General features: G+C 39.6%; 1 protein-coding gene across 1 annotated transcript in view; it reads left to right on the forward strand.

The window, feature by feature from the left end:
• SV2A (synaptic vesicle glycoprotein 2A) overlaps positions 1–27,236 on the forward strand; it is a 1,331,300-nt gene that overhangs the window by 1,201,843 nt on the left and 102,221 nt on the right. Inside the window, exons 10-11 of the mRNA XM_044079906.1 lie at positions 7,860–8,024; positions 24,116–24,249. Coding sequence (XP_043935841.1) covers positions 7,860–8,024; positions 24,116–24,249 — 299 coding nt within the window. The remainder of the gene's footprint in view (positions 1–7,859; positions 8,025–24,115; positions 24,250–27,236) is intronic.

Raw genomic sequence — 27,236 nt, forward strand, 5'->3', positions numbered from 1 at the left:
GAGCCTACCATCTGGTGTTTCTAGCCATAGCCCATGATATTCGCTTTGCAGGTCATATGGGCATAAAACATACAAAGAGAGATATTATGCAGAACTTCTACTGGCCTGGAATTTCCAGAGATGTAACAGGGTGCTGCAGGACCTGTGAGTGGTGCCAAAAGGTAGGCAAGGCAGGAGACAAGGTGAGAGCTACTTTGATGCCTTTGCCTGTGATTGAGGAGCCATTTCAGAGGATAGCTATGGATATTGTGCAGCCTCTGAGTACTCCAAGTTCCACAGGGAAAAAGTATATCCTAGTGGTAGTAGATTATGCTACAAGATAGGAAATGAAGGTGCAAAAACCAAACGGCTGCAGGTACACTGAGGTGCCCAAAACACACAACAACAGCAAAAGTAAATTAGAACTATTATGGTTATATGTGCACAAAAATGTGTGTGTATATGTACATATATATATATATATATATATATATATATATATATATATATATTTTAATAACCATCAGGGATGACATTCCCCCTTTTTTAAATATTATTGTGTGTAAATACACACCTTCCTATATATTTTATGCATTTTTCTTATGGATATCGATATATGTTCTTATGTTAGTGGAGTAATATCTCTTTAAATTGTGATGTCATACTAATTGTCCTAGTATTAACCAAGCATCAGTTGTAATGATGTGGTCTGATGAAGCAACATTAAGTTGTGAAAGCGCTTACCGTTTGTCTTCTGCAATAAAGTACAGTGACTGATTTCCAGTGTGTAACTTTGGTGCCTTAATTTACTTTTGCTATGCTACAAGATACCCTGAGGCAGTGGCTTTGTCCTCCATTGAGGCGGAAAAGGTGACAAATGCTTTGTTAGAGGTTTTCAGCAGAGTAGTTTTCCCAAGAGAAATACTGACTAACAGAGGTGCCAATTTCATGACAGACCTGCTGGCTTGTCTGTGGAAGTACTGTGGGGTGAATCACCTAAAGACCACCACCTACCATCCCCAGAATAATGGTCTTGTTGAGAGGTTAAACTCTACACTCAAGTCCATGCTAAAAGCATTTGCAGACCAGTTTAAGAGGGATTGGGACAAATATTTGCCCCATCTGTTGTTTGCTTACAGGGATGTTCCCCAAGAATCCACAGGTTTTTCACCGTTTGAGTTGCTGTATGGGCATAGGGTGAAGGGACCTCTAGATTTAATTCGTGATGAGTGGGAAGGTGAGGGTGAATCTCACAAGGAATCTGTTGTGGCATATGTCCTAAACCTCAGGACAAGGCTCAGGGAATTCATGGGCTTGGCCCAGGAGAACCTGGCAGAAGCTCAACAGCAGAAAAAGGCCTGGTATGACAGGAGTGCTCGAGCTAGAGAGTATGCTATAGAGTAGCAGGTAATGGTTCTCATTCCTGTCAGACACAACAAGCTGCAAGTAGCTTGGGAGGGACCCTACAAGGTGATAAGAAAGTTAAGTAATGTTAACTACATGGTAGAACTGCTAGGTAGGAGTCAAGAGCACAAACTGTACCATGTTAACATGATGAAACCTTACCATGATAGGGAGGCCCTTGTGCTGAATATTTGCAGTGGATTGCAGGAGTCTGAGGGAGCTCTGGTGACTGATCTCCTCGGTGAGGCTCGGACTGACACCTCAGTGGAAGGGGTAGCAGTGTCCCAGCAGCTATCTCCTACCCAGGTTCGGCAAATCTGAGCAGTGTTACAGGAGTTTGGGGACACATTCAGTGGGAAACCAGGGTGCACCCACCTGGTGCAACACCAGGTGGATACAGGACCCCAAAGGCCTATTAGGCAAGCCCCTAACAGGGTGCCTTAGAGAGTCAAATAGACTCTGAAGGAGGAGATACAGAAAATGTTGGAACTAGGGTTAATTCAAGAGTCCAACAGTCCCTGGGCCTCCCCAGTGGTGCTGGTGCCAAAGAAGGATGGCAGCACCAGGTTCTGTGTGGACTACAGGAAATTAAATAGTCACACAGAGTCAGATGCTTACCCCATGCCTAGGACAGATGAGGCCCTAGAGCAGCTGGGTGGGGCTAAGTGTCTTACCACCAATGATCTTACCAAGGGTTACTGGCAGGTGCCCTTGACTCCTAGTGCTAGAGAGAGATCAGCCATTGTGACTCCTTTTGGCTTGCATGAGTTCACAAAGATGCCCTTTGCGATGAAGAATGCCGCAGTGACTTTCCAGAGGCTGGTACATCATATTCTAGCAGGAGCAGTAGGGTTTGCTCTTGTTTACATAGATGATATTGCCATCTACAGCCATTCCTGGCAAGAACACCTTCAACATGTCAGGGAGGTGCTGGGCAGACTACAGAGGACAGGGTTGTCCATTAAGCCGAGCAAATGTCAGGTGGGTATGGCAGAGGTCTCCTACCTGGGACATAGAGTGGAGAGTGGTAAGTTCTGGCCAGAACCTGCCAAAGTGGAAACCATTCAGGCATGGCCTGCACCTGTTACCAAAAAGCAGGTGAGGGCATTTTTAGGGACAGCAGGGTACTACAGAAAGTCTGTCCCCAGTTATATTACCATAGCTGCTCCCCTCATAGGCCTGACAAGAAAAAACAGGCCAGATAGGGTAGTGTGGACCACAGCATGTCAGCAGGCATGCCATAAGCTTAAAGAAGTGTTGGGAGGACACCCTGTGTTAGCCAGTCCAGATTACAGCAAAGAAGTTGTTGTGTAGGTGGATGGTTTGAACCATGGAGTGGTGGCTGTACTTAGCAAGATTTCCTCAGAGGGAGAAGAGCACCTAGTGGTTTATCTCAGTTGTAGGCTGCAACCCAGGGAGGAATGCTATGCAGCTGTAGAAATAGAATGTCTAGCCATAATGTGGCCACTGCAGAAACTTCAGCCTTCTCTGTATGGAAGAAAATTCACTGTAGTTACAGATCACAATCCCCTAACATGATTACACTGAGCTAGTCAGCAAAATGCCAAGTTGCTAAGATGGAGCCTAGTGTTGCAAGCATATATGTCAGTACAGCACTGCAGTGGGATTAGCAATGCCAATGCAGATGGCCTCTCAAGACAGGGAATGGGGGTAAGGTATACTCAGATAGACTTAACCCTCTCAAGCAACGTTCCTCAAGGGTCAGTTGAAAAACTAGCTTGAGTTCTCCACGGGGAGGGGAGATATGTGATCTTAGTATTTCTCTTAGAGTTAGATAGAAATTTAGCCAGTTTATTCTAGTGGTTTTCTATATTTATGTCAGACTATTGTTAATAGAGGAATCAATTAAATGGGGGGGGGGTGCTGACATACATACCTGTAAGTCAGACAGGATGAACACAGTAGTTTGTTGGGGCTATCTTAAATGTTTTGGGATCAAGTATAAGCAGCATAGTTGAAATTAATGGAAATCATTAAGATGTGGGTAGAGGGGTTCCCTTCAGAATGTCGAAGGTTTAAAACTTCGACTTTCATATGGTCGAGAACATATGATCGAAGTTTTAAAACTTCAAAATTCTGAATGGAGATCTCCATACAGCGTTGAATGGGAGATTTCCCTTTTCCTCACTGTAGTGAAATCTCAGAGTTGGTATATTTAAGTAGTGGGGTGTGTGAGGGGTGCAGGGGGGCCTTGCCCTCCTGCAAAAGCTTTGGGGAATCTTGTTTTGTTTTGTTTTTGGATTTATTTTAGAATTTCAAAGTTTTAAAACTTCGACCATGTGGTCTTGACCATATGAAATTCGAAGTTTTAAACCTTCGACATTCTGAAGTGAATCCGGGTAGAGAGCATATCAAAGCTAAGTGCTATACATACCTCCCAACCATACCGAATTACTCGGTTTTTACAAAGTTTTGGGGTCCAAATGAAGGGGCAACATGATTCCCGAGTGGTACCCCTTAATTTCCGATTTTTTGCTTTATTATTTTAACTTTTTCAAAATGTGCGCGATGATGTCAGCTCCGTCAGTGCTACCAGCCAGTCGGAATTGAGCTCTAGGAGCTCACGTCATCATTTCCGGCTAAATGTGAGCGGGAAGTTTTAGTTTATATTTGTTAACAGTTTTGCAGATAGTTCTGGCTAAATGCGAGTGGGAAGTTTCAGTTTGATGGCAGCAAGCAGAATGGCCGGATGGCAGCTGGGAGAATTACAAGACTCACGGAAACAGAGAATGGCTGTCAGGCAGCTCGGCTGTTTCAGGGAATATACAAGGAGCGGAGAATGGCAGGTCATTCAGGCAGTTCGGCCGTTTCAGTTTGGCAGGAGCGGAGAACGTTCAGGCAGCTCAGCCATTTCAGTTTGGCAGCTGGGGAATGTAGAAGGAGCGGAGAATGGCAGGTCGTTCAGGGACTACAAGTAAGTGTGTGTGTGTGTGTGTGTGTGTGTGTGTGTGTTTATATCCAGTTCTCCATTACACTGGATATACTTTTACTACAGTAGCATTAGCCCCTGCTGTACAAATCACATAACATCAGCATCATGTCCATAACTATGGAAATGAACACACTAAGAAGAGTCCCATTAATCAAAACAAAAGAAAGCAAACTAGAACCAAACAATAACAACATATATTAAAACATGAATGTAAACATAAAAGTTAAGAAAGATTAAGAAAAAATGGAAAATATAAACTGTACACAGTTTATTTAAATCTCTTTCACCTTTTATTTATATTTTCTCACTCAGCAATCAGACAAACTCACAGAAAGAGCTAAATACACTCTAAAGAATATATAAAATTCATCATGTGCTTTCTTTGAATAACAGCAATCTCAAACACCCACTGACAAGTGGCATACCGCCTGCTCAGAGGCGATCTCTGCCTGACGTATAAAGCCATGTCCAACCTGGAATTAATGGACATGCTGCACCTCAGAAAATCCAAATCCCATCGAGCTACGCGCTCGAGGGACTTGAACCTCAGCACTGAAATAAATAGGACATGCTGGAGGGACAGATTCATAACCCAGAGGCTCCCTTCACTGGAATAAAATCCCAGTCCAGGTTAGGCAGAGTCCCTCATTGACTCTCTTCAAGAGATCGTAGGTTTACCCCGGGTATCACTTCTGTGTCACTGTTAGACAGAGGCACAGTATACTAAACTCGAAAAAGGGCATAGCAAAATTAATTTAAAATGGGTGGCGAAAGCCATACACATTCTGGCTAGGCTTATAAATGCCCTAGGGCAGATAGGTTCATAGATTCATACTAGGCTATGAACAACACCTCAGACAAAACAGACAACGTAGAAAATATTGTGTTAAGGAGACACATATCACAATATAACACACATCCTATCCTTGCAGTATTGCTCTGTTAATTCATGGTACCGCACCATAATGGTTTTCTTATGTTTCCATACCCTGTATTGCTGATAACTTGAGCATACCTTGTTGCACATTTTTAATGCATTAACATATGATTAATCCAATTAGCAATTTTAAGCAGACAATCAATCAAGTTAAAAAAAATCAGTCAATAACTAACATGAGTCATGTTAGCCACATGACATAAAAAGAGAATAGAACCATCTTATTGATGGATGCAAGCCCCTTACATTTCCCAAATGTGTGACTGTAATCTCTGAATGCCTAAAATGCTACATAATCACGTCAAGGCCTGTGCAGCAGAGAAGGAAAAATGACAGTTTTCAATTGCAGTGGTCATGAACGGAAATGGTTATTCTGTTATCCCTTCAATGCAATAACACTTTTTGCAACATTAGATAACTGCAGTTCATTCATTCGTAATTCCCATAGCATAACTTGTAGTCCACTGTGTTTGAATAAATAATGTCTGCCAGGGGCAGTCCTGTTGCCATATATGCAAACCTAGATGTTAGCAGATGCAGACACACACACACACACACACACACACACACACACACACACACACACACACACACACACACACACATATATTGGATATTTAACACTAACCACTACCCCTTAAACATATTTTCAAATTGCTTGTGTTTTTCTAAAGTTAAACCCCCTGCTTCTAAAATGTAAATGCTTTATCTTCTTTTTTTTTCTAGAGCAGGGAGCTATGACCACTTTAGTAATAAGCTCCATAATGGAAAAATGTTCAAACAATAAATTTAAAATGCGCTCTGTCTAACAAGTGTGCTGTATTATACAAGGAATATAACTTAGTCAGGAAGGTGTATCAAAGAAAAGAACACACGTATGTTTCTTGTTTTGTGTGCAAGGGGCCAATGATTTGAAAACAGCCCAAAGGTAATCTTTATCCACCACTGGCCAGATGCATTTTCTTTGGATGTGGTGTGGGTTTCAATGCTGCTTCAATGAATGTGAGTTTCAAGGGCAGAAAAGTTTTAATGCCAAGTCTATTTTCATTGTGAGACAGTATTTCTTTGTTTATCAGATGTCTGTTAGTGTTTATGCACTGATCTGCTGCAAAATGTAAAAAATAAAATACAAATAATCATTGTAGAAATAAAGCAGTATGCACACATTAGTGTTTATGGTTAATGGGGCGAAATAGCCAGGTAATGGGACATTGGAATGGCTGCAGGGGGATTCTGGTTCCCTATTTTGGTTGTCTGTCCTTCAGTTTGCGTTTGAAAGTTGGTCTCCCACAATTCCACTGGAGTGGGTGGGGTTACGTAATCATGTATGCAAATTAGATGTTAATCAGCATACAGATTTGTACCTATTTTTCTTGGGCCTTGTCCAGATTTTTGATGTTTCCAGGTTGAGAGGTATGGCTGGGACACACTTCTTGAACTGTTTAGACATAGTAAGGTCTTATTAAGTTGAATTCTGCTGGTTGCCAAAAACAGCAATTACTAGGAAATGGAAATCAGATTTTAAACAACTGTATTTGAAGTATTGAATATTATAAAATAGATAAAAGCACTGAAAATGGGATGTTTAGGAAATGGAAAGAGCAAACTACATAGAAATAAATGGGATTTGTGGAAACAATACATGTAGGGTGATGTTCAGGAGGAGGAGTCAGTTTTAAACGGAGGTCAAGAAGTGGTCAATTTATGTTATGTTGGACGAAATTAGAGTAATTGTAAAGACAGGAAACGTATCTAATCTATGTAAATGAAAAAAAATGTTAATATAGTTTTTTCCTTTTCTTTTAATGTATGTGTGCCTGTGTCTTAGGTGATTATTTAATAAAGTTGTTTGAAAAATGATATCATTCATAGGAGAGGTTGTATTCATGAACATGACATGCAGCTCACCTACCTGTTCAGTGTTAGCTTTCATTGTATGTCTGTAGAAGTATGTACTTGCATGGCAAAGGTGTAATGGTGCTACAGTTCACATATCCAGCTGCCTGAGGGTGGGAGTTAGGCCATTAATATGAAAATCTTAGATGGTTGTCTGAACAATTGCTGCTGGAAGCAGTTCTCATCCAAAAGAGAAGCAAACAGGCTAGTTGAAAAACTGGAAAAGTGATGGTCAGCAGGAAAAAGAGCATACAGAAAAAAAAATCAGCAGTAATATTTGACTTAGAGAAGAGCATCATTCACGACCTGAGTGACCTACTCAAACTATCACATGCAGAGTTCAGTGTAGGGATACACTAGATTACAAAACAGGATAAATGTATCTCAGAAGATGAACGAATGAATGAATGAACGAATGAATGAATGAATGAACGAACGGATGAACGAACGAATGAACGAATGAATGAATGAATGAACGAACGAATGAACGAACGAATGAATGAATGAATGAATGAATGAATACATGAATGCATGTATGAAGTGAGCAGCAATGATGCTAGTCAAAGGTGTCATCTTATATGCTAACAGAATTGCTTATCAATTGACACTGAGAAATGGTAGTGCTATGACTAATATTTAACCAATGCTACAGTTCCAAACCACTTATGTTAAACTTCTTCTCTTTGACAGTTATTATGGCCTGACTGTTTGGTTTCCAGACATGATCAAATACCTGCAAAACAAAGACTATGCTTCTCGCACCAAAGTATTCACCGGAGAAAAAGTCGAGCACTTTACCTTCAACTTCACTCTGGAGAACCAGATTCACAAGAACGGACGCTACTTCAATGACAAGTAGGTCTAACAGCTCAGTATAAGTGCATACAGTCTCTGTGCCTTTGCGCAATCTAATTATAATATTTATATTGAACTGTTCATTGTTTCAGCAGTAACTTAATAAGAAAGTAATTGTTACATCGTGCTCTTGTAAGTATTGACACTACTGATTTTTTTTTTTTTTTTAGTTTTAGTGATGTAAAGGAAGAACAGGAAGGGGCAAGTGTCAGTCACAGACACTGGAAAATTCTGTTACCTGTACTTTGCTAGATACATTTTTCTTAGCGTATGAAAACAGGAAAAGTTGAGCAATATATTAAAAGTAAAAAAAAAAAACAGAGTCAGAGTCTCAAACTCATGACTTATCTTCTTCTTCTTTATATGATCACTCAATGGCATGACTCATTAGCGAAACTGCAAATGCCATTACCAAGACTGCAACACAGTAACACCGTCATACAAACATTATAACTATCTGTCCTTTTGTCGCCTCGTAATTTCTTGAAACGATTGAAGCAGTCACATGGGTCACGGCATGTCTTCTTCATTTTGCTGCAGCAGTCACATGAGTCATGGGCATGTCTTCTTCATTTTGCTGAAGCAGTCACATGGGTCATGGGCATGTCTTCTTCATTTTGCTGAAGCAGTCACATGGGTTATGGCATGTCTTTTTCATTTTGCTGAAGCAGTCACATGGGTCATGAGCATGTCTTCTTCATTTTGCTGAAGGAGTCACATGGGTCATGGGCATGTCTTCTTCATTTTGCTGAAGCAGTCACATGGGTCATGGGCATGTCTTCTTCATTTTGCAGAAGCAGTCACATGGGTCATGGGCATGTCTTCTTCATTTTGCTGAAGCAGTCACATGGGTCATGGGCATGTCTTCTTCATTTTGCTGAAGGAGTCACATGGGTCATGGGCATGTCTTCTTCATTTTGCAGAAGCAGTCACATGGGTCATGGGCATGTCTTCTTCATTTTGCTGAAGGAGTCACATGGGTCATGGGCATGTCTTCTTCATTTTGCTGAAGCAGTCACATGGGTCATGGGCATGTCTTCTTCATTTTGCTGAAGGAGTCACATGAGTCATGGGCATGTCTTCTTCATTTTGCTGAAGCAGTCACATGGGTCATGGGCATGTCTTCTTCATTTTGCTGAAGGAGTCACATGGGTCATGGGCATGTCTTCTTCATTTTGCTGAAGCAGTCACATGGGTCATGGGCATGTCTTCTTCATTTTGCTGAAGCAGTCACATGGGCCATGGGCATGTCTTCTTCATTTTGCAGAGAAATGCATGTTCTCCTCATTCTTCCTCATCCTCTGTGAAGTAGCTGCCTCAGGAAAGGCTTCATCTGGTAGCTGGCCATGCCACAGTTACATAACTCTTTACTACTGTTCTTTTGGAAGTTTGAAACTCAATAATGTGCCTTATGGAACTACAAAAACTGAAATTAAATCAGGAAAAAAGTAAATTGCAAAACTTCATGTTACACTTTAAAGGCTTTTTTGCACAGGGGGTTGCTCAATGCACCCACATTACTTTACCCACCACTGTGAGATTAGTGTACCTCCGAGAAGGGATGATTCTCCAAGATACAACAATTTAGAACTTAGAATATTTTTCTCTTAATCACACTTAAGTTTTTATTATTTCATGGATGGTACTTACCTTCTTTGAAATTTCAATTTTGAAAAACTTTGATGGTACCTTCCTTTAGCAGATGGCGGTATGAAACAACCTGAAGGTCGATTGTCTTGATCTTCTCAGTTATCAAACCATGAAGGTTAAGTTATAATAAGGTGAACAGGATTCTTGTTACTGCAGCTGTGGGCACTATGCTTTCAGTGTTCATTGTGTATTTCTGCTTTCTCAAATTTCTAATAATACTCTTGTCCATTATTTTTTCAGCCATCTGAACCAGCCAGATCCTTCTCATGATTAAACAATATCTGGAGTTCTTGCATGGAATAAATTCCAATAAATACAGGGAAATTATTGCACAGACTGACATCTGATGCCAGATAACAGAAATAACTGATTTGCTGTTGCCAGCTTGTAGTAGCTGATGAATGCCACCCTGCTGCATTTATGGCATTTATGTCCCTCACACAACCATAAAGTTGGTGGTACTATGCTAAAGACACAGTTCATGCTGCTGATGCCTTCCTGCCCAGTCATTCACACTTATGACTTGAGAATACTATAATTCAAGTAATGCATTCCAGAAGTCTTTACCTCTTGAAAACAGACATTATCTGCAGCAGCCTTCCATGACTCAAACTTCTGATGACCCATGCACATTCTTGAAAATCTGACTGTTAGAATGCCATGCAGTAGTCATAAAGATCAATTAATTTATCTCAGGTAGACTTTGACAGCCTATTGTAAGGAAGCACAAATCAGTTTTCTGTAAATACTATTTGCTAGGATGACCGCCATAAGACTCACATATACACTTAAAAACATGCTCTGTTGCTCTATTATAACACCAGATATATTAATATTCAACAGAAATGCATGTGTTGACAGACAGTCCCATGTGATAATCCTAGAGATATGGTACAATTTTTGGAGTTCAAACAAAAATGCCTTTAAATTAGTTCATTTATTTTAATTTTGTTAACTACATAGGCCTGCAAAAAACGAAGGTCCCTGCTTAAGAGATGATTTTCATGCACAGCAAAATGGCTTGCTAAAAGTCACATTACAGACTTGGAAAGGCGAGCAGTTTCAAGCATGTGACTCAAAATTTTAATCACAGAATTCTGCAGCATCCTTATCTTAACCTCAGTCATGCTCCACCATGGATTTTAACCTGTTTTGGACATTATTGTTTGATGTATCCACACACATTTTAAAGTACAGTATAGGACCTGAAAGCAAATGGCAGGAAGCTATTAGGAACAGAAGTAAACAAAAGCTGCTATTACACTGTAATAAAGATATTTATAAGAGTCAGGCATTTATACTTAATGTGTGTTAGGCTGTCTTTTCTTGTTGAACAAAACTCTGTGAAATGCAGGATGACAAGCTTTGACTGTCTTAGATGTACACTGACTTTCCATGCCACTACAGCTATGTAATAAATTTCATGATAGAAATGGTCCTGAACATAGCTGACTTAAAAGTCTTTCAGCTTTTCCCGGTTAGGGATCGCCACAGCGGAACTCCGGTCCGCTCATGATTGGCAGTGAGATTTTTACAGTGCTGAGTTGCCAGCCCGATGCCCAACCTTCAAAGACGGCACGCCCATTCACGCTCGCACCTACCTGCATGTCTTTAGCACCACTCGACCAATAGAACTTTAAAACACTCATGGTTTTAAGATGAAGGAAGATATTATTTTCATTTGAAATAAAGTGGAATTGTTCCACTCTGATGTCAGTGAATAAGCTAAAAAGTAAACGATGCTCTGGATTAATGAATAAACATTTTAATACCATAGATGATCACATTTTTATTTTGAGCTTCTTGCTTTTTCACAAAATATGATGTAGCTTCTAGAACAAGAACATAAAACAAATTCCCCCTTTATTATCTGCATTATATTTAGAACCATTGGCAAAGAAAATAAGGGACTCAGAAATTCAAGGATATAATTGGTATAGTAGTCAAGAAAAGCTAGCTTTATTTGCAGATGATATTATTTTGTACCTAACAGAACCAGAAAAAGACATTACAGTTCTAAGACCGTTTCAGATATTTTCATTATACAACATTAATGAAGATAAAACAAAGGCAATAGTGGTAAATTATGCACCCACACACGAACTGGTTCAGGAATACCCATATTTATGGGGACATGATAAAATGAAGTATTTAGAAGTATGGATTAAAATGTTTCTAGTGTGGCAGCTAAGGATATGTGGGGAGAGACTAAAAAGATAATACAAAAACTAAGAAAATGGAAGCTTTGTTAAATGGATATGGATAGTAAGATATGGTGTAGTTCCTGTGTTGTCCATTACCTTACTTGGATAGAGGAAAGTTTCTTTGCTCACCAGTGGGAGTGGGGAGCCTTGAGCAGTCTACCTGTCCCTGTAGGAAGTGACCTCAGCACAAGAAGCTGTAGTAATTGGTTGTTTTGGACCATTTCTAGCTGTTTTGTAGTTCCCTGTTTAAACGGCTTTGCGTGGTTGTGCGCATAGCGCAGCGCCGGTTAAACAAGGTTAAACTTCTTCTGGCTCCGCCAAGTCTGCTCTTCAAATTTTCCCTTAAGGAAGTTCTAATCTTAGTATAATCAGACTACTCACTATAATATAAGCCTAGCACTTGTTCTGAATACTTCTCTACTAAGTAAGCACTCTTGTACTAAGTAAAGCACTACATCTACCTACCACCCCTGTGAATATCCACTTCCCTTAAAGGTACAGCACTCCCTTATACTGTTCTAGCATGTCGAGTGGTAGATTACTGGCGTCCTCTCCAGTTCAGCTGGTCAATCTGGGTATCTTGAGACAATGCTACAATTGTCTCATGTACACAGACAACCCTCTCCTCCTTCCAACAAACACAAATACATGTGAGAGATGCAACTATATAGCCAAACTGGAGGCTGAACTCTCTCAACTCAGGGCTGGCATGACCAGACAGGAGGAGATGGTAACCACACACACAAAACAATCCCAGTCCCACATAGACCTACCACAACTGCAAACCAAACACATAAAAACACAAAGACATACTCGGAGGCTCTAATAAAAAACTTACCAAAACAACAGAGGCTCCCAAAGCAGACATCCAAAAATCCACCACCTCAAAACAAAACACATGCAACACATACTTCAATAAATCAGTGTGTCAACCAATCACAGCCCTTAAGGCCAAACACCATGCCTGATACACTAGTAATAGGTGACTCTATAGTCAGACACACTGATGTCCCGCTGACCAGGCTGAACAAGGACAGGGTGACTGTGAGCTGTCTATCGGGAGCTAGGATCCGTCACATAACACACGCACTCAAGTCACTCCAAAGCAAGTATAAATATGACACCGTCATTGTCCATGCTTGCGTGAATGACCTGAGACGTACCTCCCTGGACTACATGAAAAGAGACACAGAGGAGCTCTCCGATTATGTAGCCCAGGCTGGTATGACCCTGACCCTGAGCAGCATCTTGCCCTCACCAAGAATGATACCACAATACAAAGACAAGATGATCAGCTTTAATAATTGGCTCAAGTACTGGTGTCATTCTAAGGGGATCCAGTGTCTGCCTGCCTGAGATGACATGTTGGACAAGCCACGCTGCTTCGCAAGGGATGGCTTACACCTGTCACCACTGGGCTTCCGGATATTGGCTAAGGCTCTTGCCACCCCCATAGTGCCTTTTTTAGGCAAAGCTCAAAAGACAAACCCACCTCCTTAGAAAACAAAAATGGAAAAAAACTAAGGGTAATGCTGCTCAACGCCAGAAGTCTAAATCTCAAGATGCAGGCACTCGATGCACTCCTCAGCATGGAGAACATCGACGTCTGTGCAGTAACTGAAACCTGGTTCAAGGCTCCTGAGAGCACCCCAGCGCTACCAGGCTATACCTCGTATCATGCTTTTCGGCCCCAAAACCCAGGCCGAACCACAAAGGGAGGGGGAGTGTCCATATTCATCAAGGACACCCACACCTCCAGGTTAGTAGCAACACATGAAGCATCAGAGACCATACAGGTGCAACTAACCATAGGCAAAACTGCTATACAACTGGTAGCATGTTGCAGACCACCCTCCCAATCTCAGGAACCCCACTCAGCCTTCCTGAAGACATTGGAGGAAATGAATATATCACAAAATACCATCATACTGGGAGACTTCAACTACCCAAACATAGATTGGGTACATTATTCTAGCCCTAATACCCTAGCCCAAAGGTTCCTGGAATTCATAAATTCAAATACACTGGAACAACTAGTTACCTCTCCCACTAGGAGAGATAATATACTAGACCTGATCATCACAAACATGGGGACAAAATGCTCCACACCGGAGGTATACCCTTCACTAGTGAGATCTGACCACAAACTAATCACCCTGGATATACATATCCCACCTCCACCCCCAGCACAAAAGATCATAGTGAAAAACTTCTCAAAAGCAGACTTCACTCTTCTTAAGACTGAGATGGTATCCTTTAAGCCCACTGTGCCAGTGGATACCACATCCCACAATGCCGAATCCTTCACAAATGCTTTCTATGGACATCTCCAAGAATGCATGGATCATGCAATCCCAAATAAATCCAAGTCCCTCTCCACCTAAGGCAAGCGTCCTGTCTGGTGGACCTCAGCCATTAACAAATTGTATAACAGAAGAAGGAAGCTACTGCACATCAGAGCAAAATCCCATGAAGGGAAGACATCTCTGATCAACATTAGCAGAAAACTACGTTCTCTCATAAAAACATCCAAGGCCAACTTTGAGAGAAAAATCACTAAGGACACTAAAGATAACCACAAAGCCTTCTTCAGCTATGTTAGAAACCTGGGCGGAAACCCTCAGATATGCTCAGAGTTAGTTCACAACAACATAAAATACACTGAACCCACAGATATTGCCAACATTCTGGCTGACAGGTTCAGTGCAAATTTCTCCCCTCCCTCACCCCCAAAAGAAGAAATACTTATCCCAGCTGAATGTAATCTCCCTGTCATCTCAGATGTCCAAGTGAGAACTGCCCTAAACAAAGCTAAAAACACAGCATCAATGTGACCTGACGGTATCCCGGGTTGCGTGTTACGTGAACTCCAAGAGGAGCTAAACCCACACATAAAAATGCTATTTAACCTTAGCCTTACTTCAGGATATGTACCTGAACACTGGCGTACAGCAACAGTGGTCCCACTCCACAAAGGGAGTACCTCTACAGACCCTGGGAACTACCGCCCCATAAGCTTAACCAGCCTGGTCTGCAAAGCTATGGAAAAAATCATTATGGAACTCATAAACAGAGACATAGGGGACCTACAGACACTTGGCCCCACCCAGTTCGGCTTTGTAAAAGGCAGATCCTCCCTTTTGAACCTGGATGACTTTTTCAAAACAGTCACTAGAGCCATTGATGAGGGCAAAGCAGTCCATACAGCCTACCTGGACTTGGCTAAGGCCTTCGACACAATACCCCACTCAGGCATCATAGATAAGCTCAACAGCTTAAACGTAAACCCTTATGTCACTAGATGGGTTACAAACTGGCTAAAGGACAGAACCCATAAAGTTAAAATCACCGGAGCAATGTCAGACTCAAAGCCAGTCACAAGTGGTGTCCCACAGGGATCTGTCCTGGGACCCCACTTGTTCGCCATTTATTTCTCAGATGTTAAAGCAAACATGGGAGGGTTGTGGCTGACAAAGTTCACAGATGACTGCAAACTAGGCGCCATAGTCGATACACCAGCGGACACATACATCCTACAAAAAGGCCTCACAGAAACGGACAACTGGTGCCGGAGTCACGGCCTTAAACTAAATGCCAAAAAATGTATAGTCATCCCCTTTGGGAAAAACAAAGTACCCACAAATTATCACATTGACAGCAACCCACTGAGTACCGAAAAAGTAATCAGAGACCTAGGGACCCAAGTCGACAGCAACCTCTCATTTGACACCCACGTTGCCAAAGTGGTTAGAAAAACATTCTACCTTGCACACCTCATCATGAAGAGATTCACATCCAGATCCAAGGATGTCATTGTACCCCTATACTCCTCCCTCATCAGACCCATGATTGAGTACAATGCCCCATTTGGTATGTATCTCATCTGGCATTTGCAACAGCTGGAGAGACCACAGAAGTACCTCACCAAGAGGATCAAGGGTCTCCAACATATGTCTTATTCTGCCAGACTAAAGAAACTTCAGCTCTATTCAGTAGCATACCGCCTGCTCAGAGGTGATCTCTGCCTGACGTACAAGGCCATGTCCAATCAGGATCTGATGGACATGCTCCACCTCAAAAAATCCAAATCCATCAGAACCACGAGAGCTAAAGACTTAAACCTCGGCACAAGTATGAATAGGACATGCTGGAGGGATAGATTCATAACCCAGAGGCTTCCCATGCTTTGGAACAAGATCCCAGTTCGTATTAGGCAGAGCCCCTCACTGACTTTCTTCAAGAGAAATCTTGATGAGTGGATGGGAGATCGTAAGTTTACCCCAGGGGTCACATCTGTGTCACTGCTAGACAGGGGCACAGTAAACTAATTCTATTATATAAGGGGACCTTCATTGTGTCACTACTAGACAGATTCACAGTATTCTAAATTTATTCTGTACATTTTTGTACCATTTCATGGGGTGGCAAAAGCCACATCACTATGGCTAGGCTTACAAATGCCCCAGGGCAGATAGCCTAGTACTATACTATGAAACTATGAAACTATAAGCAGTTAAAATGTTTTAGTTCCTTTAATCTTATACACAGGTCAGGCATATTTTTATCAACCAGAGGAGAAGCTGTGGGTAGCAATTACTAAACAACTGATGGACGTTATCTGGGAGTGGAAGACAGCAAGAGTCAAGTGGGATAAGCTGATTTTTCCAGTAGAACAGGGAGGATTGGAATTAACCAATTTGAAGAGGTATTTCAAAGCCACACAGTTAAGACACCTATACACAGCACATGCAAAAAACTATAATTCAAAGTGGAAAGGGATGATGTTTAAACATGGAGGAAGATGAAGAATCAAGGAGAGGCTGGGATTTTGGATGCAGGCCTTTAAGGAGAACAGCAATAATCATGAAGAATATTATATCCATAAAGTAGCAGAAAGTATTCTAAGAACTAAACCAACACAGGAATGGAGAAAGGAGAGTCTGCCAACAGGGATGACTGCAGTTAGGGAGACAGACAGCAGGCAAGAGGGGGCTGGAATTTATTGGAGAAAACTGGCAAAAGAGCCAAAGTATTGGGAGCAAATAACTAGAGAGGGAACGATGATAAAATGGAAAGAAACCAAGAATTTATTTGTGCTGGAGGTTAGAGATTGCCCTCCCTATCAGGGACTGATATTGGAGTATAGGCAAAGGGAAAGAAATAGGGGGGTCCTAAATGAAAGACCAGCACTGGTAGAGTTTTTAGTAGAATCTAGAACAGAAGCTGTAAAAAAGGAATAATTAGTACAGAATATAATATATTGCATGATCACTTTAAGAATCAATCAGAGGAGGTTAGAAAGGATTGGGAAGAAAGATTGGATAAACAATTCACAAATAAACAATGGGGGGATATACGTATGTCTCCCAAATATGCAACAAACTCTAGAAGATTTAGGATTTTTGCCTGGAAATGTTTGCATAGATATTTTTATAGCCAAGTAGACTCCAGGGAATTTTTCCTCTGGCAGACAGTAAATGTTGGAGGTGTGAAGGGGAAGAAAGAGGTACTTGGGAACATATTTTCTGGGAGCGCTGTGAGTTGGTGGACTTTCAGGATTCCCTGTGGGATGCACTGTTAGAGATGCTGGGTGGGCAGATTGGTTTGATGAGGGAGATGATTTTTCTGAGCTATGATACAGAATCAGAATTGCCTAGGCATGGTAAGGCCTTGCTGTGTCTAATAGTGGTGGCTGCCAAAAAAGCAATTACTAGAAAATGGAAATCAAAGTCTAGACCAACTACACTAGAAGTAGTGACTATAGTAACAGAGATAAAATAATAAATTGAAACCTTTAGAAAATGGTATTAGAAAACTACATATGAAAAAATGGGAATTGTGGGAACAGTACATACACAGGAGGAATGTGGTCTAAAAGACAGCAAGACTTAAATGAGCTATGTAATGTCTGAATGATATGGTATGGTTTATGATGTAAAATGCTTGTGACTAGGATTGTGTCTGTGTGGTCTGTTTTCATTTATATAAATGTATGATTGCTTATATTGTAAGTAATGGTTTAATAAAGATGTTTCTTGTTTAAAAAAGGCAGGAGTTGAATAATTTATGTAATATTGCTTAGGTTATATGATATATAGCAATATATGTGAAGTATAACGTTTGTTATGTTAATGTAGTTTGATTACTTTTATATGAGTGTAAATTTGCCTGTGTCACAAGTGATAATTCAATAAAGGTGCTTGACAAAAAGAAAAACAAATTCTGCATGCTTTCTTAGTTCATCTGCAAGTGTGTTATGCATCATATTTAAACTGAACTTATGCTGTACAAATTCCCATCTGGATGTTGAGCTTCTTCTAGACTTCTCCTTGCTCTGAAGTCTTATTTGGCTGCTCACTATGAGAGACCATTAGGATGCCATGGAACCTACTGATTCTCATTTTTGCTACATAAAAGAACTGTGGCCCTCAGAATTAACTTTAGAAGTACTGAATCATCCTGCATGGGTGTGCATATGTGTGTATGGTGTGTGTGTGGGGGGGGGGGGGGACATGTGAATAGCTTCACTTTCAAAGCTTTTCTGTATTTCTATAGGGGAAAAAAGTATTAATTTGCATTTTTGACTGAGAAACAGATGGAAAATATTCCTATTCATTAGAAACCCAGGGAGAAAAGCTCCCCAAAAAGGAAAAATATATAAATAATATATAATTACATAAGTGCTAATGGTACCAACATTTCGTAACTTAATATTTACTTTAGTAAATTCTAAACTAATGAAGTGCTCCACAAAACACTACAAAACAAGTTACTGGTTCTAGTATACTAAATAATTTAAACATCAAAATAAAAATAGTAGTTGTTTTGTACAAGGCTTCACATATTTTTTGCATCTTTACTGAAAAAATCTAAATTTTATGCAGTTTTTCTCATTTTATGACTTTATTACTATGTTACTACGAAAATTTGCAGCTTTTATTCAGCATTTCAAGTAGCACCTGTTCCAGCTATTCTAAAAAGCAGATTGACCAAATACTTCTGGAATTCCTAATATACAGTGCTACTTTGATGAAGGGTGAAGATGATGATGAACAGGGCCTTCCAAGATATCTACACACTGATCAACAGCTTAATTTCAGCTTTCCCAGTGCAAAAACAGAAACTGAGAAATATGAGTCAGTGATATTGTCAACTTGATTAAAATGCAGTTACTGGCTAGTAAGTACATTATATGATTGCTAGCAGAGAAAAAATTTAGAGAACCTGTAAGAAAGTCAGCGATGAAAGGTGAAGAACAAACACTGACTGTGAAGAATCCTGTGGCTGTTCTGAAAAAGCAGTTCAAGTTTCAGCTTTGGTGCAAGAGGTGGTTTCCAGTAATTTAGATGAAAATAAATCAAATATACTCAGAGATGACTAAAATAAACAAAACACTGAAGAAATACATCAACTGAAATATCAAAAGGCTGGAAAAAATAGAAGAAGCCTTAACTACCTATTCAGTTGAATTGATAAAATTGGGAAAATCAGAGTATGAAATGAAAATGAGGCTGGCTGAGTATAAGGCTTCTCAAGAAGAACTGTTTCAAAAAATGGTAAGAGTTGAAAGAAAAAGTCAAATTTTCTATTGTACCAGAAAAACTGGAAGAAACAGACTGTATTCATTTTTGACATCACAAATAAACAACTGGACTGGTATTCCACAGCACAATTTGTTAACTGAAAGAGCACATCATCATGTGTATGCTCCAAACCTGGCTATGATAAAGCAGTCAAGATCTGTATTAGTGAAAATGCAATCATGACTGATCCTGACAAAACTGTCACTGAATGGAAAAGTATTAACAAATGGAGCCAGCTGAGTGTTTGTGAAAAGTGATTATTCACTGTACACTAGGCAGAAAAGTAGCAAATGTATCCCAGCAATCAGGGAATGTTGAGAAGCAGGTGTCAGATTCAAGTTGCAGTATCTAGCTGTCTTCAGATTATTTTTCCTGGAGGATCAAATACATTTTTGATTGCAGACCAGGCTAAGGAGAAAATAAAAACATTTATCCAATAAAAAGTGAACCAGAAAACAGAAGGGGACTCTGCTTCCCATTCTTCTGACAATAAAGCTCATAGAAAGACTTTGCCAATGAAGCCACTTCCAGTGTTCCAAAGGAAAGTGTTTGAGAGTCAGAAAAGGCACAGGAGTTGACTAGAAGAATCAAGAGTACTTTGGACCTGAACCATAGTCTGCTATTGGGAGATAAAGATGATCAGGAAAAACACCAGCAACACTGAAATTGTTGAATAAATGAGAAACTAAAATGAATTAGTCACAATGACATTGTTAAACTTTTGGGTAGGCTGTAGAACATATACCCAATTTCATGTCATTGATTAATTAATTTATTTATTTGCAGTTTGTTTACTGGGAAAGTCCATTGGGTCTAAAATGAGCCCATTTTCAATGGAGGCCCAGGGAGAAAAGCTCCAAATACAGTTGTCAATAAAAATCACAATATATTCAAATGCAGTTGTACAATATAAATCAACAGAAAGTCAATATACAATTTACAATAAAAATCAACAATAAGACAATTCTAAAATGATGTCATGATAAATAGTCAAACAGTCTGAAGTTTATACATTTATGATAAAGAAAAACAAGGCAACAGCAAAGTGGATGAGGAAAACTTTGAGAGGAGTGTTGTTATGGAGTATTCTTAGGTCATAGACAAATAACAACAGTAGCTGATAAAGGAAACACAAGCTGGAGTATAGTTTCATAGGGCAGAAATAGGGAAATAATAGAGAATGTGTGTCACATGGAATGGGAACGGGAGCATTCCCAGTGGGAAGAGAGGTGAGAGTGGTGAAGGTTTTTAATGGAGGAGAGATTATGGGTGGTACAAATGTGTGGGGGAAGGACACTGAAAGGAAAAAGTAACAGTAAGTAAAACAATTTTGTATTAGTATTTATATAATACATTTCATGATATAAATTGCATGTTATATAGAAAAGCAGTTATGTATAGTGTACAGTGAGGGATATTTTAAATGGGTGGGGTAGTTTTTTCACTGACTGAATGTGCTAAAGATAGTAAAGTAAACAAGTACATTTTTTAGTTATAAAATATAGATTTTACAATATAAACAACAGAAGAAAGGTTGGACAGAAGCAGGTTTAAGCTAGCATAATGCTATGATCAGGTCTGCAGGGGTAGGGAGAGTACTAAAAGTGCGCTGATTATATTATATGTAGAACTAAGACGATAATTTCCCTTGTTTTTATAAGGTTGGATGCCCAGACTAATGCCATTGGCATTGTTTTCTTGTAAGCAGGTAGGGCTGAAAAATTAGACAAAATGATGAAAAGCATGAGTAATGCCAAGTTTGTTTCATCTGCAAAGATATTAGCTCATTTCTTTTTCCATAAGCAGATAATCTCAGTGAGAGTCAAGACGTCTGCAGCTGAAGCTCTTCAAAAAGAATTTTTAGTATTTGAGCATGAGGTTAATAAAGATAATACACACAAGAAAACAAAAACTGATGCTATGCTAAATGTACCTAAGTTCCGGATTGTGCCACAACAGAGATCATACAACACAAATTGATAAGTGAACTAATATTACAGATTCTCCTATCCTGAAGGTATCCACTAAATATATTGTTGCAAAATATGCTTCTGAGGAAATGAATTTTTTTTAAGTATGTTTCTGTTCAAACAAGGAAATAAATTCTGAGTTATGTATGTGCCTTCTTGACTAAAAAGAAGATGATAGTGTTCAATGAAGTATGTAAGCACTATTAATCATTTCCTTGTCAATCAAACTGGGATAAGTGGGTTCACTTTATGTGATAGGTACCATTCTAATGTAGAAGTTCCAAGATAGCACTAGCAGGTCAACTACATTTACTTCAAGATCAGTGATGGCAGAATAACATTATATCCAAGTTAACAAGAAAGCCCTTAGTTTTGTCTTGAGGTTGTAGAGAAATGTAACAACAAATTTATGGGAAAAAGCACATTGATAACAGACAAACAACTTTTATTCTCTGTTCTTTATTCAAAATAGAGGTATCACAGATGACATTACCCTTGCAACGTGTCACTTTCCCAAGGAATATATTGATGTTGCACTAGATTTCTAGTCATCAAGCAGAACATAGTAACAGATTATCACTTTAATACTCAAGGCAGCAGACTCTAGCACCAGTGACACATTGCATATGTATTACTGTTCTGTAGTTGTACTGCTATAAAGTGAACATGTTGGCAGACACCCCAAACTATATGCTTGGGCATGACCATCATTACCATAGTAAAGTATTTCTATTTATTTTTGCAGGATCATTGATGCATTCTGTATTTCTAATTGGTGTAGATGCAAATTCCAAGTAGTTATAGATAACTTGCATGGATTCAACCAACTCTAAAAATACCATTTTGCTCTTAGATGGCTCCTTGTGAGCATTAGCCTTGTCACATCAAATTCTTAGTGACAATGTAGCACCAAAGCTTGAAACCATCAAAAAACATAAAAGCAGCAAACATTTCACATCTGCATTCCATTATTCAGCTAAAAATGGGTTACCAGAGAAATTTGTGCAGATATCCATGACGTTCTAACTTCTCAGTAATACATCATAATAAAAAAAGAGATAGTTTCCCTTTTTATGTAAGCCATGATGTAAAGTACAATATCATCTGCAGTACAAACCTGAATGAAGAGTTCCAATACAGGTAAGAGGTCAGAAAAGTTATCATTAGCTGGAAACTGAAAAAAGAGAAAGCAGTCAGAGTAAAAAAATCAGCTATATGAGTAAAAGTGAGATGACCTTGCCCAAAAGAAGGACCAAATCAAATGAATGATCTCGAACATAGGTAGAAGGGGTAGCTACATAAAGAAAATCAAATTAGACTGTAATCTGGAAGAATTGTATTTTAAGGACAGTATACTTTTTGCCAGCTCTAAAGTCAATCATATTGAGTCAGTGGAGAAATCTGTGAGGTCTTGCAGCAAAACCCTCACGCTACTAAACAGAGGGCAGACAAGATTCAGCTTTGTCTAGGCTTCAGAACAAGATATACGCAAACCACAAAATGTCACACATATGCACAGAATGCTGTTTTAGCTCTGAACTCTACAGTGTAATAGGCAAAAAAGAGTTCAGCTGGCAGGATACACATGATCTTTCTCACAAAGTTCCTTACAAAAATCAGTAGTCATTAACGATGTTTGAATAATATAAAAATTGAAGTATATGTACTGAAGGGCAGCCATGGTGGTGCAGCGGTTAGCGCTGCCACCTCACAGCAAGAGGTTCTCCAGTTCGATCTTCGGCTAGGGTGCCATCTGTGTGGAGTCTGCATGTCCTCCCTGTGGTCGTGTGGGTTTCCTCTGGGTGCTCTGGTTTACTCCCACATCCCAAAGACATGCTGTAGGTGGATTGGACACACTAAATTGGCCATAGGCATGAGTGCGTGTGTGTGTGTGTGTGTGCTTTCTGTGGAAGGTTGGGCACCAGGCTAGCAACTCAACACCGTAAAACTCCACTGCCAATCATGAGCGGACAGTGATCCACTGTGGCGACCCCTAACCGGGAAAAGCCAGAAGAAGAAGTATATGTACTGAAACTTTAGCTCCATATTTAGCGCACACACACACACACACACACACACATATATATATATATATATGAGTGTGTATATATATATATATATATATATATATATATATATATATATATATATATATATATATATATATATATATATATATATATATATATATATATATATATATCTCATAGGAAACAAAGACATTTATGATACTCCTTCAACAGCATTTTGGAATTTGGTGTACAATGCCAAAAATGAAGGTTATACTTTTGCATATGAGACTCATTTTAATATTTTTTTCCTTCTCTATGGCAAAATATTTTGCAGGTGGACATTTAACATTCTCGGTAAGGTTAACAGTTGGTTCTAACTCCCCTGCAAAAAAAAACACAGCCTGAACTTGCATGGTCTAAAAAAATCCTCTTTTTCTGCTTTTATTTTCTTGTGCATGAGGTTAGGAAATAATGTAATTCTTTTCCATGGTTATTCCTATGCAAGTCTTAACTTGTGTTTTTGACTAATGTTTCATGTTTTCAGCGCTGGTTTTAAAATCTTAGGACTACAAATGTGCATTGTTGATGAGTTTAACCTATTTCACCATTTAAGACCATGAACGTTCTGTAAATGTCTGGAAGAGCAGATGCTGTTAACGTTGTTTTGGACAGGTTCATTAGCATGAAGTTGAAGTCTGTGATATTTGAAGATTCGCTGTTTGAGGAGTGTTATTTTGAGGACATCACATCTAGCAACACCTTCTTCAAGAACTGCACCTTTCTCTCAACTCTTTTCTACAACACAGGTTCGTCTGCTTTACTGTGTATTTTGATATATCAGAATGGCTAATAATTTATTAGGGAGAAGAGGTAACAGATTCACTGAATATGAAGCATACTGCATTGCTACTGCCTCTATCTGGGAAAACTGTCAATCCTTTATATATTTTCTTCACTGCATTTATTCCTTGCTTTAGAAAGATCTCTGGCATTCTTATCAAAAATGTGTTGGGAAAATGAAGACTGTTCAAGCTATGATAAAATATGTGGAACATGAAGCAATGGTGCAAACTCTTAATGTTTAGTATGAATGAATGAATGAAAACACATGGTATAATAAACAATAAAGTTAACATTAACTCGTAATGAAACTGCTGAGAATATTCTTTTTTTTGTTTTGTTTTTTTTTTTTTTTTATTACCTTGGACCTCATTGCTACCAACCCAGCCTCCAGTACCCCATGTCTATGTCGGCTCTACCAGCTGTTCTCCTATTCTACTAGCCCCCCCCCCCTTACTTACTGCAGTTTGCTGGGGCTATTCATAGAACCTAAGGGCAGCTTCTCTCTTTGGACCATCCCTTCCCTTAGGAAGCTAAGCTTCTGACACAGGTAAACTCAGCCTTACTTTTGGGAAAACATGCCAGTTGGCCCCAAAATTAATTAAATAAACAAAAAGTTCCCACACCATTGTGAATTGAATAATGTCAGAAAAGACAACTTCACAAGAGAAGTTTTACTTTATACTAAGTTTGTGTGTGTGTGTGGCCATACAATTTGGCAGGGCAATAACTATTTTTCAGATGGATGAATAAGGTTAATAAAATAAGGTACAAATCCAAGGATCTGCATTTCTACTTTTACTCAATCAGTCTATCAATCAATAAATAAATAGTTACTGTGTAATATTTTATTTCTTTATTTATTATTTGTTTACAGGAAAAGTCTGACTGGGACACAGCCCATTTTCAGTGTAGGCCTGGGGCAAAATGCTCGAGAGACGCATGTCTTTGGAATGTGGGAGGAAACTAGAGCACCCAGAGGAAACCCACACAAACACAGGGAGGACATGCAGACTCCGCACAGATGGCATCTAGGCTGAGAATTGAATTGGAGAACCTCTTGCTGTGAAGCAACAATGCTAACTGCTGCACCACTGAGCCACCGTAGTAGTAACACAAGTGAATCATACTGAGATTTTCACCTCAGTAAGATCTGTTTTGGCTCTTTTCCCTTACGATCACTACCAAATCACATTCTTACCTATGGATAAAAAAAAAGTCTGACTCATCATATTATATGGCTTGTGAATTTGACATGTTAAGCTCTCTGAATGTCTCTGTTCCTGCACCCCTTTTTGTACAAAACATCAGTGAACATCTTAGCAATTTTTATTGCCTTTTGGGATGAGAAGATCAAATGACTGTGGGTTTTATCCCTCCATCATCTGCTGAGGTAACACAATACTGATGAAGAAGAGGAGAAAAGAAAAAGGTTACACCAGTATAGACCTAGATTAGAAATAAAATGATTTATTAAAGATTTACAAGTGACCCTCACCTCACATGTCCAGTGGTATGAGGAATTCCCTTCATTTAACCTCTATAATCACATAGCATTCTTCTCAGTGGTTTCTCATTAAAGGTTGCAATGAATGCTTTATTGATCATATTGCTAACATTCCTCCATTAGTATTTCCACATTACTACAGACAGATTCCATACTCACTTTATTTCAGTCAGAGGAAGGACTATGTCTCTTATTCTGAAGCACCTTTTTTCTACTTACAACCATGTCGACCACAAGGGGGTGCTCTCCCTGTAGAGATCAATGACATTTTGGAACAGAGGTTGCTGCTACTCTATGGGGCATCAGTTAGCATTTTCTATAAACTCGTAGTCACTTACTGAACAAAATCAGATTGTATTGAGCTACCGTTTTGTGCATCGGACTACTTAAGGCAAAACAATTCAAGAATGCATTGGTAAAACACAAATTATTTTTATAAGGGATGGGGATAGGGGACAAATAGCCAAATAAGTAAATAAAAGGGATGTTTTGCTTAAGCAGGATCTGCAGCTTATCCATTAGACAGGAAGCATTAGCCTAGGATTGTAACAAATGATCATTATTTTCTATTAACTTGTATGCTTATGTAAGGGACAATGGTGCATACTGCGTGTTTGTGGTTTCCAGGCTCTCTGTATGTTAAGGCTCTTGGTTCTACATAGGTTCATAGGTAGTTACAAGGCTATTGGCCCTAGGGCCTATATAAGCCTAGCCAAAAATGTACCCTGGCTTTCGCCACCCAAGAAAATTATTTTCCTGTGCCCCTGTCGAGCAGAGCCACAGAAGTGATCCCTGGGGTGAATTTCCTATTTCCCATCCAATTATCAAGATTTTTCTTGAAGAGTGCTAATGAGGAGCTTTGTTTGTTATAGACAGGTAGTCTGTTCCAGAGTATGGAAAGTCTCTGGGACAGGAATCTATCCCTCCAGTGTGTTCTGTTTATTGTGGTAACAAGGTTTAGGTCCCTAGAGCGTGTAGCTCGGAGGGATTGGGATTTCTTTAAGTGGAGCATGTCCAACAGCTCTGGGTTTGACATAGGTTTGTATGTTAGGCAGAGATCACCTCTGAGTAGGCGATATGCGACAGAGTAAAGCTGGAGTTTTTTGAGACGGTTCATGAGGGCATCTGTTTAAGGCCAGTAATCCTCTTTGTGAGGTATTTCTGTGGCCTTTCCAGTTGTTGTAGATGTCTTGTGAGGTACATACCAAAAGGGGCATTGTACTCTATAGTGGGTCTAATGAGTGATGAGTAGAGGGGAACAATGACCTCTTTTTTTCTGGATGAGAAACCTTTTGTGATGAGGTGAGCCACTTAGAAGGATTTCCTGACCACTGTGGCAATGGGATTATCATAGGAGAGACTACTGTCCACCTGTGTCCCAAGGTCTCTTATCACATTTTCAGCATTAAGTAGACTACCAGCTATGTGGTAGTTCATGGGTACAGA

Source organism: Protopterus annectens, chromosome 8.part0 (genome assembly GCF_019279795.1).
Source record: "Protopterus annectens isolate FY-2018-M chromosome 8.part0, PAN1.0, whole genome shotgun sequence".
Classification (NCBI taxonomy): domain Eukaryota; kingdom Metazoa; phylum Chordata; order Ceratodontiformes; family Protopteridae; genus Protopterus; species Protopterus annectens.